The sequence below is a fragment of the Ceratotherium simum genome, chromosome 29 (assembly GCF_057802395.1).
Source record: "Ceratotherium simum simum isolate JZ-2026a chromosome 29, ASM5780239v1, whole genome shotgun sequence".
In the NCBI taxonomy this organism is placed as follows: Eukaryota; Metazoa; Chordata; class Mammalia; order Perissodactyla; family Rhinocerotidae; genus Ceratotherium; species Ceratotherium simum.
In genome coordinates, this window is record NC_141928.1 from 26,202,755 (window position 1) to 26,217,822 (window position 15,068).

Consider the following 15,068-nt stretch of genomic DNA (forward strand, 5'->3'; position numbering starts at 1 on the left):
CAAGACTCCCTCATGCCACCCCTTTATAGCCACACCTACCCTTGACCTCCTCCTTCAACATATCCCTAACCCTTGGTTACCAATAATCTGTTCTCCATATCTATAATATTGTTTCAATAAAGATATATAAATCAAGTAATAGAGTATGCAGACTTGTGAGATTGGTTTTTTTTTCACTTAGCATAATTCCCTTCAGGTCCATCGAAGATGTTGTATGTGTCAAGGGTTTGTTACTTTTTATTGCTGAGTATTATTCCATGTAGGAAGGTTTTTAAAAGCGTTTAGACTTGGGTGCTTCATGGAAGGTCTGATTGTTTTGCAGCAGATTAGTGGAGGTGGACATGAATTAATAGTAATGGTTTCTTGCAAATCTCAGTACTGAGTGGATTTCTGTCCTGAAGATGGCAGTTGACCTTGTGGAAATTCATGTGGATACTCCTAGTGGAGATGGTACAGTTAAGAATTGATCAGATATACTTTCTTCCAATGTGGTGCCCATTTTATATCCCCTATGTAGGTACCTTGACTTCCCATGGATGTGCTTGATGGGCTGGTGGATAAATTAGAAAGACTTAGGATATGATCATCCTAGCAGAGCTTCAAAGAAAATGAAGTTGAAGTCAAAGCACATCTTAATTCTTGTCTTGAATGATTCTATTAGTCTGGAACTCATTTTCTATTTTCTGCTGACTAGTCTCAAGCCTGCTGATTCTCAGGTCCCTCATTAGGAGATGGCACTGAGATGGTACTGAACATGGCTTGCCCTTACTTGGGAGGAAGCCAGTAAGCTAAGCTAAGTTTTTATAGTGGCTGTTTTCTTGGTGGGTCATATTGTGATAGAGATTAACCTTGTCTCAGGAGGGGGGGGGGAGTGTGAGCCACTCCAGACTGTAGGAACTTGGTTTCTCCTGAGGGGATCCCTCTTGACTCAGGTAGGAGAGAGAGTGATTGGCTGAGGCAGTGAATATCCTGTGGAAGGAGCTCAGTTTAGAGGTGTTGTTGGTGTAAGATCACGGCACATCCTCAGGTGTTTCTGGCCCCATGTCTCCTGGATGGCACTTGTTTTGAGGAGGTCTAGAGTGAGCCAGGAACTTTGACTTGGCCTCACGACAGCTCCTCTTATCTGTTGCTATTAGGACACCTGCATGAGTATATTGATGAAGTGTTTTCACTGCAGCCAGCAAGACTTTATCAGGCCTAATAGAGATTTGTTAGTCATTCAGGATCAATCCAGATACCTCTGTGAATCCTCACACTTGAGAATAACACTAGAAGATATAATTTTCCCATAAAAGTGTAGTACCATATAATTGAAAATATTCAGCAGTCCCCTCAAACCATTGAGGAATCCATAAATACTAGAGTCATTTAAAAGCTACTTAAGTTAATTTCTCCCAAATCTCATCTCTATTTAGAGATCCAAATTTCCTGTTCATAACCTTTTACTGTGAGATTATTACATTTATAAGCATCTCTAAAGCTTTGTCTTACTTGCTGAGAAATAATTGAACTGACTGAGAATTTGCAGAAAGCTTCACAAACATTTTAAGTTTGTTTGGAGTGTAGGACGAACTGGTTAATATTAAAGATTCAAACCATTACCGATTTGACATTCCACTTTTTAATTTATCACAAATATCTTTTCTTGTTAAAAACCATCACTTTCCTAGGCAGGCATCATTACTTCCATGGCTATCAGTGGTAGTTGGCTTTCTTTTTATGATCATCTTACACACACACACAAGCAAGTTACCACTTCTGATTTACTGTATAAATTACTACAGGTGCGTAAAGCTGCTGTGAATTATGGTTGTTGCACATTTGACTTGACTCACTGTTTGACTCTTTCCCATATGCCAGCTCTGTAGCATGTGTCATATTTGGGCCCCAGGAAACTGATTAGTTACTGCTTGCCATGCCTTTTGACATCACTCATGAAAAGTTGAAATCAGGACTGTTAAATTTGTGAATGTCAACACCTCTGGTATACAACATTGTGAGGAGCAATTAAGAGAATATGTGGAAATATTTTCTCCTTTGGAGAACACTGAGCGTATGTAACATATTATTGATTAAGGCAAATGCCCGGTTAGTTAACAGGAAAATGGGGAGGCTGCCTCGCACTGCACCAGGAGTAAAGCTTGTAGACTGCCAGTTCCTCGTACAGCTGGAACTGTGCTTAGGTGTCCCTCACATCTTAAAGAAAAAGATCTTCAATGGATAAAAATTGAAAACAGTGATTGACCCACTGATTTTCTTGTTTTCTTCCTCAGTTCACTTTCTTAGATCAGTGGTTCTCAGATATTAGTGTGCATCAGAATCACCTGGTGAGCTTGTTAAGGTACAGATTGCTGGGCCCCAGCCCAGAGTTTCTTTTTCAGTAAGTCTGGAGTTGGGCCCAAGAATTTGCATTTCTAACAGGTTTCTGGGAAGCTCTGATGCTGCTGGTCCATGGACCACACTTTGAGAACCATCATTTTGAGTCCCAGATGCTGACTATCCTGGTGTCCCAGAACCAGTTCTGCTGATGTTGAATAAGGCAGATGACCCAGGATGTGTGTGGACAGAGAAACCAGGCGGAACAGAATGAAAGAGAGGTTATGGGGAAAGTGGGTTTAAAAGATAAGGAAAGCTTGAAGAGAAATCCTGAATGTTAGAATTAGGCCAGTTAGGCCTGGAAATCAAGGATTCCTGTGTGTGATTCATTTGTGTCTGTGTGTTGATGACTGATCAACAGTTTGTCAGTTACTGATTGTTTAATACGTTGAGTTCAAAGAGTTATTGGTGCAGTACACTAAAAGTGTACTAGTTTAAAAATTTTTTTCTTTCTTTATTTTAAATTAGTTGGCTTCCTGAGGCTCAGGTAGTCCAAAGAGCACTCAATTCTGCGGCTAACAATGTGTATCAGTATGGACGAGAATGGATAACCCACAAGGTAAGGGAAGAGCCTTTCTTTGTGGCTTCTTCTTTGCAAGGTTTTCATTGGAAGTGATTCCTTGCTTTGATAAAGTGTAGATGGAGATTCTGTTTGGAACAATTTCCCTTTTGAAATAGGCTTATATCCACAAGGCAACAAGCAACATACAATGAAGTTAAATCTTCCAGGTGATCGTACTAAATAGTGCTGGTAGCCTGAACAACGTGAGAGGTTGGCTATTTGCTTCTTGTTTAAGATAGATCTTATTCATTATTTATGCATTAGGACAGAATAATCCAAAGCTTGGGTGGTCAAATAAGGCTTTGTGGAGAAAAAAGTATTAGCACATATAAAATTTTATTATCTGCTGGCAACTGTGCTTGGCAGTTTCCAATATGTTTCATTTAATCTTTCCAAGAAACCTGCAGTAGTCTGAATTATTTTGCCCACTTTACAGATGGGGAAACAGATTCAGTAAGGCTAAGTAAATTCCCAGTGGTCATGTAGTCAATTGCAGAGCTTGGTTTCAAATAGGAGACTAACTCCAGGTCCCTTGCTCTTTCTGCTGTAGTGTTCTAGAAGTGTGTGCTTAGAACTGGGATGAGTGCTTTAATGTGGCAGTTGGGATAAATCTTGAAGGAATGATAGGTCTTAGATGAATAAAGAGAAAGAAGAGTGTATTTTAAGAAGAGATATTTATGTGAGCCAAGATGTAGAAACGGGAGTGTGCTTGAAGAGATTAGCTTGATTAAAACTTTGTGAAGGGGAAATCAAAGAGGAAAAGACACAATTATGGCAGTTAAGGATCAGACTGCAGGATATGGATTTGGGATATCTTTTTTCCCCCTAATATTGCCTATGGGAATGAAGGTAACTTGAAGTTTAATATTTTGAAGTAATTAGGGTCATCTAGGGATTGACAAAATTTGTTGGAGTGAGATGTGTGCCCAGAAAAAAAGTATTAGTTTGTGATTCTGTGTTCAAAATTCAAAACAAAGTCTCAACAAAAAAAGGTATCTTGGAAATTATAATGCACACATGTGTATAGTGATCTACTAACCTTAGGATGGAATTGTGGTCAAGTTAAAAGTTAAGAGAGAGATACGTGTTATTGATTTTCTTGAGTCTATACCAGATAACGTAATCAACTGTCCCATGGAAGTCTAAAAAATATTTATTGAAAAAATGAAAGATAAATATATGGATATAGATCTTAGAATTCAGAGGGAAGATCAGCCATTGCAGAAGACTTTTAGCCTTCTAGAAATATGTTGGCTTACTTATTCTGCTGAAAACATAGTGTTTAGTTTGTTTTTTCTATTTGGGACAAATAGATTTTTAGTCTGGAATTTTTACCTATTTGGGAAAAGGGTGAAAAAGGAATTTGAGTAGCTGGAGAAATGTGCCTTAGATTTTAAAGAAGTAAGTTTCAAATTACTTGAGAAAAGCTAGGTTTGAAACCTATTGCTCAAGATTCTAAAAGGGAAGACAGCTGAAGAGAGATGGTCATTGCTAACAAAGTTGTAAAATATTTGTGATCATGACTTAAGAAGACACGGGGATAATATCTAAAAGCAACCATTGACGGTCCATCAACTGATGAATGGATAATTCAATGTGGTATATCCATATAATGGAATATTATTTGGCCATAAAAAGGAATGAAGTACTGATATATTCTACAACATGAATGGACCTTGAAAACATTGTGCTTAGTATAAGAAGCAGTCATGAAAGACCACATATTGTTATCGAGCAATGGGCTTGCTTTGCCGTGATCAGAGCCAGTTAATCACAATGAGTTAGGGATCGAGAAACGAAGTTTTAATTTGATTAGCCGGCATAACTGGGAAGATGGTAGGCTAATGTCTCAAAAAACCATCTTCAGAGATGACAGAATCTTGAGGCAGTTATGTAGGGAAAATGGGCAGTGAGGAGGGGGTCCAGGGATGTTGGTCTCCAGGCATGACGGGCTCCAGGCATCACATTGTTCTATTTTTTTGTCAGCGGTGATGGATACCTTGTAGGGTATGTTTTCCTGCACGTGGTCAGCCTGTTCCTGGAGAGAAACTCATAGAACAAAGTTTTATCAAGCTATTGGGAAACTCATAGAACAAAGTTTTAATTTATCAAGCTATTGATATTTTAAAATATCAAGCTTACATATGTACTGTTTACATATGTAAGCAGAGGCCATAAATCAGGAGAGCATGTGAATTTTTTTAGAGTATGTGTAGAGTAGCGAGTAGTCACATGGAGGGGCTGGGACCGTTTAGTGTAACAAATGGCTTCCCTTATGCTCACTTAAAATATGTATGATTCCATTTATATGAATGTCCGGAAGAGACGTATCTATAGAAAGTAGAGTAGTGGTTTCCTGGGTAACAGGGGATTGGAGAGAATTAGGGGAGTGATTGCTAATAAGTATGGAGTCTCCTTTTGGGGTGATGAAAAATGTTCCGAAATTGATCGTGGTAGTGGTTGCATAACTCTGAATATACCAAAAAACTATTGAATTGTACACTTAAATGAGTAAGTTGGAAGGTCTGTGAATTATATCTCAATAAAGTTGTTAAAAAAAAAAAAAAAGGACCCATTGTAATTGTAGAGGTAGCTTTCTGATAAGCTCAGATCTTACCCAGCTAAGAATCATGTCAGAATTGGGTCCTAAGAGCTAAAGTCTGGAAGGGACCGAGGCTAGGAAAAAATGCCATGCTCAGAAAAGGAAAAAAATTTTTTAGGGTGTGTTTAGGTGTGAACAGAGAAGGTTCCTGTCTGTCTGCCCCCAGCCTACTTTGTCAGCCTTCTCTCCTGTGTCCTCTATGCATTGTTTGGATTCTACTCAGACCTCCCAGTTTGCTATTTTCTCAGCATCCAATTTACTTTCTTCATTCAACATCCTTGCTTGAACTATTCTTTCTGCTTGGTGTGCTCTTGCTAAAATTTGTCCCAGGAGATGCTGCCCTAACACAGCAAGAGAATAATGAATACGTTTCCTCTGTCCCTTCCCCCGTGACTAGAATGAAGAAAGTGACAGCCAGTCCACAAAATGTCAGGCACTGTTCTAGGTGCTGGGGAAAAGCAGTAAACCAGAAAGACTTAAGCCCTTCCGGAGCTTACGCTCTGGTGAGAGGAGACAAACGTTAAACACGTAAACAAATAATTTCAGATCTAAAAGTGCTGTGACCAGGTGAACAGGGTGATGTGGTAGAGAGAGTCTCAGGGCGATGGTTTTGCTAGGATGGCCAGAGAATGTCTCTGAGAAGGTGAGTTTTCACTGTGACTTGAATGATGAGAAGGAGGCAGTTGGTGAAGGTCTGGGAAAAGAATGTTTCAAGCTGAGGGCATAGAAAATTCAAAGGCTCTGAGATGGGAACTAGCTTGGTTGAGGGAGAGAAAGAAGGCCTATATGGCTGAAGTAGGGAATGTGGTGATGAGACGAGCCATAGATTATAAAAAGTTGGGATTTTTAGTTACAAAGGTGAACATTGTATGGATTTGAAACAGAAAGGGATATGACCTGATTTAGGATATTGAAAGCTCATTTTGGCTGTTTTATAGAGAAGTGGGCAAGAATGGAGGAGGCAGGGAGACCAGTTAAAAGATTGTTATTGCAGTAGTCCAGGTGAGATGTTGATGGTTTAGACTAGGATTGTAGAAGTGGAAATTGAGGGAAATGGTCATATTTGGGATATATTTTTGAGGTTGTTCTGACAGGAATTACTCATGGATTGGATATGCAGTGAAAGGGAAGGAAGTTTTTGGTTTGCCCAGCTAGAAGGATAGCTGTGCCACTTACTGAGATGGAAAGACTTGGAGGTGGTAGTGGGGTAGAGGTGGTAGTGGGGTATAGGTGTTAGGGATAGATCAGTAATTCTGTTTGTGGCGAATTGTGTTTGAGATAGCTATTTGATATCTAAGTAGAGATATCAAAAAAGGGTACTGGGGGGCCGGGCTGGTGGCATAGTTAAGTTTGCATGCTCTGCTTTGGCGGCCCAGGGTTCACAGGTTCAGATCCCGGGCGCGGACTGATGCACCACTCATCAAGCCATGCTGTGGCGGGGTCCCACATACAAAATAGAGGAAGATGAGCACAGATGTTAGCTCAGGGCCAGTCTTCCTCACCAAAAAGAAAAAGGCTATTGGACATACATAGCTGGAGCTCAGGGGAGAGATCTGGACTGTGGATGGAGGTTTGAGTATCATCATATGCTACCCATAGGATTGAATGAGATGACCTGTATTAGTTTGCTGGGGCTGCCATAACAAACTACCGCAGACTGAGTGGCTTAAATAACAGAAATTAATTTTCTCACAATTCTAGAGGCTAGAAGTCCAAGATCAAAGTGTCGGCAGGATTGGTTTCTTCTGGGGCCTCTCTCCTTGGCTTGTAGATGGCCTGTGTCTTCACATGGTCTTGTCTTTGTGTGTGTCTGTGTCCTAATCTCCTCTTTTTATAAGGACACCAGTCATATTGGATTAGGGTCTGCCCTAATGATCTCGTTTTACGTTATTTATCTCTCTAAAGATCCTGTCTCCAAATACAGACACGTTCTGAGGTACTGGAGGGTTAGGACTTCAACATAAGAATATTGGAGGGGTCACAGTTCAGCCCATAACATGGCCTAAGGAGAGAGTATAGATAGAAGAGGATCAAAGAGATCCCTGGAGCACTTAAGCTTTTGAAGGTCAGAGAAGCGAGCCAGCAGAGAACACTGAGGGAGGAGTAGCCTGTGAGGTAGGAGGAAAACCAGACTTCGTGTGTCAGAGGCCTAGAGAAGAAAATGTTTCAAGAAAGACATCATTCGCTATGACAGATGCTGCCAAGATTTCAAGCGAGATGAGAACAGAATTGCCCAGTGACTTATCATCCCCATTTTATGTATGAGGTTATTCGCCCTAAGTTATGCAGGTCTCAAATGGCATTCTTTTTTTTTGTTTGTTTTAAATTTTATTTTATTTATTTTTTCCCCCAAAGCCCCAGTAGATAGTTGTATGTCATAGCTGCACATTCTTCTAGTTGCTGTATGTGGGACGCGGCCTCAGCATGGCCGGAGAAGTGGTGCGTCGGTGCGCACCCGGGATCCAAACCCCGGGCCACCAGCAGCGGAGCACACGCACTTGACTGCTAAGCCACAGAGCCGGCCCTCAAATGGCATTCTGAGTGCTCTTAATGCTTTATTGTCTTTCATATACAAAGAGCATCTCATTCCACCAACAGTATGTGTGCTTTAGTGATTTTTCTAACAGCAGTGATGCGTCCATTAGACTCCATGCTCTCTGGCCCAGTCTTCCTTGCAACTTGCAATATGTATTGTAATGTCACACGACAGTATTCCGGGTCTGTAATGTTCTGCTATGGTTGATAGCACCACAGTTTGAAAAGAGTGTTTTATAAGATGCTGTAAAATTATGCTGACCTCTCCTTGAATAGTTGTGGTATTTTAGAGTTATTCACTGTTGTGCCGGGAGTGAGACTGCTAAAGGAGATGCCAATTTGAAATAGTACTTTATAGCAATAAAGGCCGCTGTGCAGACAACCTAGACTGGAGGCTGTGTGTAACTGTTTTAGGCCTCTTCTTGTTAAAGGGAGATCTCAAAAGCTGATTGGAGAATGACAGAAAGAATTGTTTTTTTTTGTTTTGTTTTTTTTTGTGTGAGGAAGATTGGCCCTGAGCTAACATCTACCAATCCTCCTCTTTTTTTGCTGAGGAAGACTGGCCCTGGGCTAACATCCATGCCCATCTTCCTCCATTTTATATGGGACGCCGCCACAGCATGGCTTGACAAGCAGTGCGTCGGTGCGCGCCTGGGATCTGAACCGGCGAACTCTGGGCCACTGTAGCAGAGCGTGCGCACTTAACCGCTTGCATCACTGAGCCAGCCCCCACAGAAAGAATTGTTAATAGGAAGTCCGTGGGTGTCTGACAGTCATGATATATAAAAGACTAATTTAAAGTAGCTAGAGCAAATGAGACTAGGGGTAATTGTCGTTTTTAATTATTTTGGGTAATTTGCTGTGTTAGGTGTTGTTTGTTCCTGGGTTATATATGCTGTTGTTGAAAGCATATTAGAGAACTTTTAATCCTGTCTTTGCCACTTAGCTGCATAGATCCTTTCTAAATCTGTTTTTTCATCTTAAAAGAACAAAGATGATAACAAAACCTTTTTCTGTCTAACTCTTGGAGTTGTAAAGATCACATAATGTAAGTGAAAGCCATTTGTAAATTGTAAAATGTTGTACAAAGATAAATGGCTTTCATTGTATTCACTAATTTGTGTTCGGTTTATGAATAAATCAAATAAATATAAAGGAAAACATTGGGCAGATATATTTACATCAAATATGTCTAAAAACTGGTTTAGGTATCTATAAGGCCAGCATCAAGTGGGCAAGAGGTTTGGCTAGGCCACACAAAAGGAAGTACACATTGAAAACCAACATGAAAAATGGTCACTCACGTCACTAAAGAAGAAAAGTATAAATAATTGGTTACTATTTGACACTTATTATCCAAAAATTTATCAGTTAGTCCATAAGGCTTTGGGAAAATTTGTTCATCCCTACAGTATTGTTAAGTGTTAATTGGTACAATCCTTATCGAAGACAATTTAGCAATATATAGCAAGAGCCATTAAAATGCTCATTTTCTTTGATTCTTGTACATTTATCTTACTATTAGTAATAAGAAAATAGTTGTGTGTAAGGATGTTCACTGCAGGGTTACTTGTGGCTTCATTAGAAATTGGGTACCATCTCTATATCCTTTGGGTAATGATTAAATAATAATATCAAAGCTTAATGAACTAATATGGAACCATTAAAAATAAAGATGAAGGTTAGTGATGAAAGTTAAAGATGAAATGCTTATGGATGCAAAAGAAGATAATAGAATTCTAATTGTATCTATCAACAGTCAGCAAGTTGCAGAGGAAATGGAAAAATGGAGACAGTTGTGTTAAGGAAGTGGGACTACAAATCAGTGTTTTGTCTTTTTAAAACTGTCTTTAATATTACCATATGGTTTTAATAATAAATAAAATGTGGGATAAGATATTATAATGAATAGCTTCCCTCTAAGTTACCTTGTCTCAGTGTACTTGATTCCCACAAACCCTGAAGCCAGACTGATCGGTCATAACTCTGAGACCTGACATCTCTCAGCAAAGTAAGTTGGGAAATATTGTGTTTATGGCTAAGTTCCTAAAATTTTACTTAAAGTTCTGTGGTAACTCTTATAATAGTGATAAATGTAACATGAGACTTCTGTATAATGGAGGGGCACTTGGGCCACATGGCAGCAGATTTTTCTCTGGGCAGATGAGATTGGATAAATCAGTAATCATGGCTTCATTTTTACCATTTACCTATAACCTGAAGTAGCTCTCCTAGATACCCAAGAATAGAGGAAAGAAAAAAGCAAAAAGCCAAGAAAGGCAAGGAAATTTACTGAGAATATTGAGTAGAGTTTAAGAAAACATAGTGTGGCTAGAGGCAGTTAAACAGTCTGGAACGTTTTAGTTTGGTTTGGAACAAATGTAAAGACCCAGCTTGTATTAATTTTACTGGATTGTTGCCTGAAATAGTAAAACAGATTGTATTTCTTCCAGCTTCATAAAATTCTGGGAGATAAGATGAACAATACTGCTGTAATTGAAAAGCAAGTACTAGAACTGTGGGACAGACTATATCATTCTTGGTTTGTAAAGGTAAGTTATTTTATTAAGGGATTTTAATAAAATTATAAAAGGATTATAATAAAAGGATTTTAATATAATTGTAAACTAATAAAATCCTTTTATTTTACAGACTCATTGATTAGATAGGATTGTATTAACATTGGGATTGCATTTGTTGACAATTTTAAGCTGCAAGGTCGTAAACCTCAGTCACAGAAGGCAGCTTGAGTTGATGGTTTATCTCCATGGCAGAATGCGCTCGTCCTTCTCGTGTATCTATATTCTGTCCTTTGTTCATCATCATCATCAACAGCATCTCATCCTCTAGACTAGCTCTGTGCAGTAGAAATGTAATGCAAGCCACATATATAATGCAAATTTATCTAATATAACGTTGTATTAGTTTTAGGTGTACTTCGTATTCTTCTCTCCCCCTTGCTCTCTTTATCTTGTATGGAAGATTAATAACAGAGATGAGGAAAGGAGGAAAAAGAAAAAATGGGAGAACAAGAAAAAGGTAGAGGGGCTAAACAGAAAAAAAAAAGATGAGAGTAAATGCTGTGTTGGTGTACAGCTGAATATATTGAGGAATAAGTCTGTTCACAAATGTGCTTAGGAGGGAAGCACTCGAGCTAGTCTGAGACACAGTAGCTAGAATGTAAACAAAAATATTATATTTCAGATCTTTAGATGGAGTTCTTAGTTTATTAAATAATGCAAAGTTTTTCACCTTTGAGTAACTCCTAAAGTGTTCAAGTGGACCTAAAATAAAATAGCCAAAATAGGCTGTTTATACATTTTAATCTTTAGGTTAAGATGGAGATTTCACACCTGAACTGTTTTATTCCATAGAACGTAACGCATTCTGGAAGGCACAAAGGACACAAGATGCATATAAGTCGTCAGAATAGCTGGCTGGGAGACATTCTGGACTGGCAGGATATCGCTTCCTTTGTTCACGAGAACATTGAGACATTTCTTTCGGTAAGAAATAGTGTTTACAGTTAAACTGGACTTAGAAAAAAACCCAGAAACTCTAATTCCCAGTTTTCTTTACACACTTAGAGGCCTTTAGGTTTTAATGCCATGGCATTTACAGTTTTGAGCATTCTGAATGCACTGGAAAGATGTTCAAAAGCCATAGGCCTCAGGTGTACCTTCCCTGATGCCTCCTCTGTGCTTGAAGAGTAACCGAGAGATGCTGAATCAGGAAACCTATGTGCGGTACTGTGGCTCTCAGATTCTGAGACAGGTATCCTCGTTCCCTTAGGCTGACTGGAATGTCTCCAGCTGGACCACTGGAGAGGGAGCTTTCTGGTGGGCAAAGCCATTTGGCAGATGGAAATATGGTTCCAGTTCATTAGAGAGACTGGATGTTTAAAGTCTTAGCTTGTTATTGTCCCACCTACTCTCCCCCCATGCAGCATCCACGTCTACCTTGTTTTCCAAAAGATCAAAAGCAGCAAGGAACAGCTTGCAGTGTTGCTAAGTTCTAATGACTGCTCTTCATTCCATAGTGTACTTTGTGAGATGTCTCAGCCTGTGGCTTTTCACAGAGATGAGAGGAATCTTCATGTGGATAAACTTGTGACTCATCAGGTTAACAAAAGTTGAGGTTTGCAATGCTAGATTTTTTAAAATTTTCATCCAAATAATAGCTGAACATAGCTGATAAGTCAAAAATGCTTTAAGATTTTTAATTTAAAAAATAGTGGTGCCCTACTCTCTGCTTCTTCACTTCAGTCTCATTCTCCAGAACCAGCTTTCAATTCTTTTAGCTTTCTCTGAGTATTTACCTCTAAATTTCTAAAATAATGTTTATGCTGCTCTTTCTTGGTTTTGCAATTTTAGATATTATCTTTTGGCTTCCTAATACGGAAGATGAAGATAAAGATGTGACTTTTTTTACAAGTCCCTCAGTGCTTTCTTATACCTCTCTTGGGGTTTCTTACAATCCCTTTGGTTCCTACCCCCATCCCTGCACTCACACATTCCCTTCCTACCATTCACCTAATACAGCTATAACAGTTTGAAATTAACTCTAGATATTCATGTCCTTCAGTTCTAAGAATTTTTAATTTTATGTTTTTGATAATCCCCTACCTCTGTTTTCTCTAGTCTAGTGGCTCTCAACCTTTTTGGTCTGAGGACTCCAACGAGCTTTAGCTTATGTGGATTCTATTGATATTTATTGTATTAACAGTTAAAACTGGAACTTTTAAAATATTTATCAATTTACTAAAAATACATTGCATATTAACATAAAGAAGATGCTTTTTGTTTTCTAAAACAAAAAATATGTGGATAGGGATGTTCATTGCAGTGTTACTTGTGACATTAAAAATTGGGAACTATCTCTAAATCCTATGCTTGGGTAATGATTAAATAATAACATCAGAACTTACTAATATGGACCCATTAAACATGAAGGTTAGTGATGAAGGGTAAAGATGAAATGCACATGATGCAAAAGAAAATATAGGATTCTAAATTAGATGTATAAACAGGCAGAAAGTTGCAGAAGAAATGGAAAAATGAAGACAGTTGTGTTAAGGAAGTGGGACTACAAATCAGTGTTGTCTGGTTTTCCAAAACAAAAAATGATTTAGTGAGAAGGGTGCCTTTCTTTCGTATTTTTGCAAATCTGTTTAATGCTTGGATTCTCGTACCTGCTTCTGCATTCATTTTGTTGGAATCCTTTGTTTTAGTTGAAGTATATGAGGAAAATCCAGCCTCATACAGATGTATAGTTGGAAAAGAGGGGAGTCTTTTTTAATAACCTTTTCAGATAATTGTGGCTGTTTTTCCTTGATACTGCACCAAAACTCAACAAATGGTATTTCTTAAAAGTTAGTTGCAGTATGGAATTTGAAACCATATCAATGAACTTTTTGTACTCTTCTATTCAAGTCCATCACTCTCTTTTGGCTAGAAATGGATTTTTTACCCTTACATGCTTTTGTAATATGCACTGGTCATTTAAATGGAATATTGGTTCACTGATTTCTCTCCATTTTCTAAATATTGACACATTTTGTTATACAGTATAAAAAAATCACATTCTTGAATGTCACTGCCTGTCTCATCAGAAAAAAATTTTAAGAAGCTGTCAAGGTCACCCCTTGATTGAACTTTTTATTTCTACCATCATACTTGTAGTACCCAACAGCTCTTTCTTATATTCTGAACCTTCCTTTCTAATCCCCCTGACTACACAGAATGGTTACTTGATTGTTGTTGGCAATTTCCAGTCTACAGTTAATGTATTCAGTTAATTTTTTAAGAATTAGCACCGAGTATTTCCTATCAGCATGACCCAGAAACTATTTAAAAAATTTTTTGATAAAAATTCCAAAATGACTGAAGCCCCCAAAAGAATGCTTGTCAAAATCACAAGTAAGGGCACTGTTTCTTGGAATCAGTGGCGTTATTCATTCATTCTTTATCCCACAAGGTCAAACAGTCAGTCATGCATATTTTTGTAGGCATAGTGAAGCATTTTCAAGATTTTATCTAAGGAGTTATTATTGTAAATGAAACCAGCCTGCCAAAGTTCTCTTAAGAAGACTGAGCTGAGGTTTGTAAGAAATGCCGAGGACAACAAAATATGCCTTGATAAATGGTACATTTGAGGTCGGAAGGGAATGGATAGGCCTTTTATTGAACAGATGGTATAATTTGAACATATGACAAGAAACAGAACTTCTGTTTTGGAAAGGGCACCAAAATAAAATCAGACATGGGGAGTTCTGGTTGCAGCTCTAGTTCCACTTACTAGCTCCAAGTCCTTGGGCAAGTATGTAAAAATCCCTGAGCTTCTGTTTATCTGTAAAATAAAGATATCCTCTGCATTGCTTCCCTCACAGCATTGCTGTGAGGTTGATGGAAGCATTTTGAAAACTGTAATGGAAGGTGTTTTTCTGATCTTTTTGCTTCCATGATTTTCATTAAGAGGAGGGATTGTCCTTTCTGAAAGAGTAGAACAGACATTATCATGAAGGAATTTAAGTTCACGAAGAGATAGGAAATGAAAACATGTAGGTGTACTATAGATATTGTACATCTTTTAGTCATATTTAACGTATATTAATAACCATTTTAATATCTGGTTTCAGTGAATTTGCAGGTGAGGGATCAAATGAACTCAGTAGGTTCCATCGTCTATCTGAGGAAAGATTTTCAGCTGCAGAGCTCTGCCCTTGACCCTGTCTGTTCATTTCTTTTATTGTGATTTTAGTGAAGTCATTGAGGTGATGGTTTTGTATTTGTAGATGAATCTAAGTTGGGGGTGGAAAGGGGAGAGGCAAGACAAATGCTAGAATTTCATGGCCTGCACTTGTGATCCTACAAGCTACATAGAACCATAGGTTGCATTATGGCATATTCTTCTATAGTCTTTTGTCTGTGCATACCATTTTTGCACGGTTATGATCATGCTATATATAAAATTTTCATGTCTTGCTTTTTAAAC

At 38.4% G+C, this 15,068-nt stretch overlaps 1 protein-coding gene across 2 annotated transcripts in view; it reads left to right on the top strand.

Moving 5' to 3' along the window:
- The window catches only part of TMEM245 (transmembrane protein 245), a 93,391-nt gene that overhangs the window by 44,798 nt on the left and 33,525 nt on the right, over positions 1-15,068 (top strand). For both annotated transcript variants that reach the window (XR_015548957.1, XM_014782055.2), the window contains exons 9-11: positions 2,845-2,935; positions 10,529-10,627; positions 11,450-11,581. Coding sequence is in view for 1 of the 2 variants with exons in the window: in XM_014782055.2 (XP_014637541.1) it covers positions 2,845-2,935; positions 10,529-10,627; positions 11,450-11,581 (322 nt within the window). In the remaining variant the exon portion in view is untranslated. The remainder of the gene's footprint in view (positions 1-2,844; positions 2,936-10,528; positions 10,628-11,449; positions 11,582-15,068) is intronic.